Source organism: Theobroma umbraticum, unplaced genomic scaffold (assembly GCF_002168275.2).
Source record: "Theobroma umbraticum cultivar Fairchild unplaced genomic scaffold, ASM216827v3 scaffold_239.0, whole genome shotgun sequence".
Lineage (NCBI taxonomy): Eukaryota > Viridiplantae > Streptophyta > Magnoliopsida > Malvales > Malvaceae > Theobroma > Theobroma umbraticum.
Window position 1 is genome coordinate 1,662,733 of NW_018397279.1, and position 3,165 is coordinate 1,665,897.

Below are 3,165 nucleotides of genomic sequence, written 5' to 3' on the forward strand. Positions count from 1 at the left end.
GTTAAGAGTTTATAATTTACAGTTTACGGTTTAAGTTTAAACAATTTATCGAATTTGAAAGGTATTAAAAACATTAAAAAGTAGTAAGAATGGAAAGAACCGAAAAGATACTAATTTAGGATTCAAATTATTTAGTCAAATATTTAGTCAAAATCCACCTAGAGAGATGAAAGAAATGAAGATCTTAAAGTCACCATGTTCTCTCATTGTTTCGTTTACCCTTATTTGCTTGCTTATATATTGATATTCTAATTCAACTATCAAAGGGATTTTAACATATAAGAAGCAAAGGATCTTAACTTACAATATGTATAACACATCTTTTCTTTAATTATATTTTTTTCGTATGTTCATTTTATCACGTGTTTGATGATCTTATCACATATATAAATATATATATGGTAAATATTTATTAAATTAGTTAATGGCAACTCTAAGTCATACACAATACACAATGGAATAGGATTGTCAAACCTTTTTTAGGATTTGATTCGGGATCTAATAAATAAAGGTATATATTTGATATACTATGATTGTATAGATTTCATACTATACAATGTTCTCTCATTGTTTCATTTATCCTCGTGTGCTTGCTTGTATATTGATTTTCTAATCCAACTATCAAATAGCTTGTCAGACTCAAAAACGAAGGACCTCAATATATAAAAAGCAAGAGATCTTAACTTACAGTATGTATGAAAAATCTTTTCTTTAACTCTTTTTTTTTTTTCATATGTTCATTTGATTAAATTAAAACGTGTTTGATGATCTTATCACGTGTATGAATGTATATGGCAATTGAACAGTGGTCTTCACATATAAAATTTGTATCTCCTTTTCATTAACAGCTGAATTATGGGCGATATACAATGGCCTGAAGCTATTCTGGGATAGAGGCTTCAGGAGAATCTAGGTGGAGTTTGACTCTTTATTAGCTTTACAAAAAATTTCAAGTCAGATTATGGTATTTGATTGAGTGCAAGATTCATGATCTCAAGCTTGTTCTTGATTACTGGAGAAACTTCACAGAACTGTCTGCCAAAAATGCTAGCTCCAAGTGGTCACCCTCATCGTGGAGAGCTCCACAGAGATGCACTGGGTGATTTCTCCTCTCTGACGGGTATGGCCTGTCGAGATGTGTCCAATAAAAATGGTTCGGATCTTATCATATTTGTCAACATATATGCAAAAATGATTTGTCTGCTGCTTGATGCTGTCTTTTATAACTGCCCTTTCACTCGATGTGATTTCTAACTTCCATTTTCATCCAAAAATTTTCTTCAAGCACCTGCTTTGTGCCTCCAATGCTGAGCAACCCAGTGTTCAGAGGCCCTGAACAGCCATAACGCTAATTCTGATAATCCTTTGGTTAGCAAATACATCAACTCGGTTTTAATCGATTGTACCAATGCCTTGGTACTTCACACTTACAAACACAAGCTTATTTAGCAAATACATCAACGAGAACTAAGCGCCCAACCGTGAATCCGAAAGCATGGTTAAATTGTTGAAAACAATCCAAGAACCATCAATTATAGAATCTGCATAAACAACAGAACAACTGACTAACAGACTTCAAAAAACACTCAAATGGAAACGCTCCTACAGATTCCTGGATAAGGATTTATGCAATATGATATTTGGTGTCACTACTACAAATAATCAGGAACGAAATTAGGTAATAGATTTTTAGCTGTCAATGTTTCAACAGATTTTCGGAGTCCCTGTCATTCAAATTCTGACCAACCCACCTTGATATGAAGCAGCAAGCTCCAATATCTTTCTCCAACTGCTTACTCCGCGTTTGAAGCTGGAGAAGTCGACACTGCCATGCCTATAGAATAAGAAATTGCAGTCTCTTTTTCAACTCAATGTTGGAACGAGGAAAAAGAAAGAGGAAAACATAAATAAATACAAACTTTGACATACAACTGACACTGATTACCTTTCTATAGGTCCGGGAAATCATGGTAATGCATAAACTGCCTTCAAATCGATTAATGAATGAAAATCTTTCCTTCATATATGTGAAAAAAATTACAGGGCAAGTTGCAGGGCGCCTAATGCAACTTACAAGAGACAAAACGCCCCAAAAGCAACAATGAAGATTAGTAGACAATGACATGGCAAGATGTGGTTAATACGGAAGGACTCCATCTGGCATTTCCCAGTTATCTTCATCATCATCATCCCTCTTCTTTGAAGATACTTCCTGCTTGTTCGGTAGTGAGGATCTTGCTTGGGGACGCCTGATCATAGTGCAAGAGAGAAAGATAGCCATCACCAATCATTGTCAACAAAGATATAACCAACTAAAGAAAGACAGCAGATGTCTCATCACTATGACAGGGATGGCAATAAACTTGAAGGAACAGAATTTAGACCCTGGAACCTAGCAGGAAACGACATGTAGGACACTCACAAAGCAATATAAAAAAGATCGGATATTGACCCCTGAAGACTCAACAAGAACCAAAAAAGGGATAGACCTAATGGGAGAAGTAAATGTAGGAGAAACAAATAAAAACTATAAAAAATATGCTACGTACTCAATGAGATTCAAAGATGCATAGAGATGATGTGTCTATAATATGTATGTCGTTCTGAATATATGACTCCCTTAAACACTAATGTAGATGCTCAATTTTGGCACTTTCATACTACACAATGAAGTAGTCTCCTCAAACCATGCTTCAAAGACAATTATTTGGGATAGCTCAACTGTAAACAAAGCGCAAAGGAAAACTGCAGCAGCTAGTTCTTGAAACATAGCACCAGGAAATCAAACCCAGGAAAACTACAAAAGCTTCAATTTCTTATGACTAAAACACAAATATCCAACAAAAATCAACTTGTGATCAGCTTTTAAGTTCATGACAAAAAGTTAAAAATCAAAACTCCTTGCTTTATTTTTCTTGGCAACAATTTTCTCTTTCCCCCTTCCTCTCCTTCAAGCTGGATCACGGCAATCAAAATTGCTTAATTTCATATGAATTTTTCATCCCCTTTCTTCCTTTCCCCTCAAATTTTCTCAGGTCTCAACAACCAATTAAACCCAGAAAAACCAAAACTTTCCAAGCTAAAAGAAAAGCCAATATTACTACTGAATTAAACAAAACTCCAAAGAAAAGAATCTGAACATGAAACATGACATCCAAGTTTCAA

The 3,165-nt window shown here is 34.7% G+C and overlaps 1 protein-coding gene across 2 annotated transcripts in view; it reads right to left on the reverse strand.

Moving 5' to 3' along the window:
* Positions 1–1,570: 1,570 nt before the first annotated feature.
* GHS1 (Ribosomal protein S21 family protein) overlaps positions 1,571–3,165 on the reverse strand; it is a 2,178-nt gene continuing 583 nt past the window's right edge. The window contains exons 2-3 of one of the 2 annotated variants that reach the window (XR_002446340.2): positions 1,946–2,249; positions 1,571–1,834 (exon numbers count right to left, since the gene is read on the reverse strand). Coding sequence is in view for 1 of the 2 variants with exons in the window: in XM_021443433.2 (XP_021299108.1) it covers positions 2,138–2,249 (112 nt within the window). In the remaining variant the exon portion in view is untranslated. Of the gene's footprint in view, positions 2,250–3,165 lie in introns of both variants that reach the window. The other variant, XM_021443433.2, reaches the window with a different exon arrangement.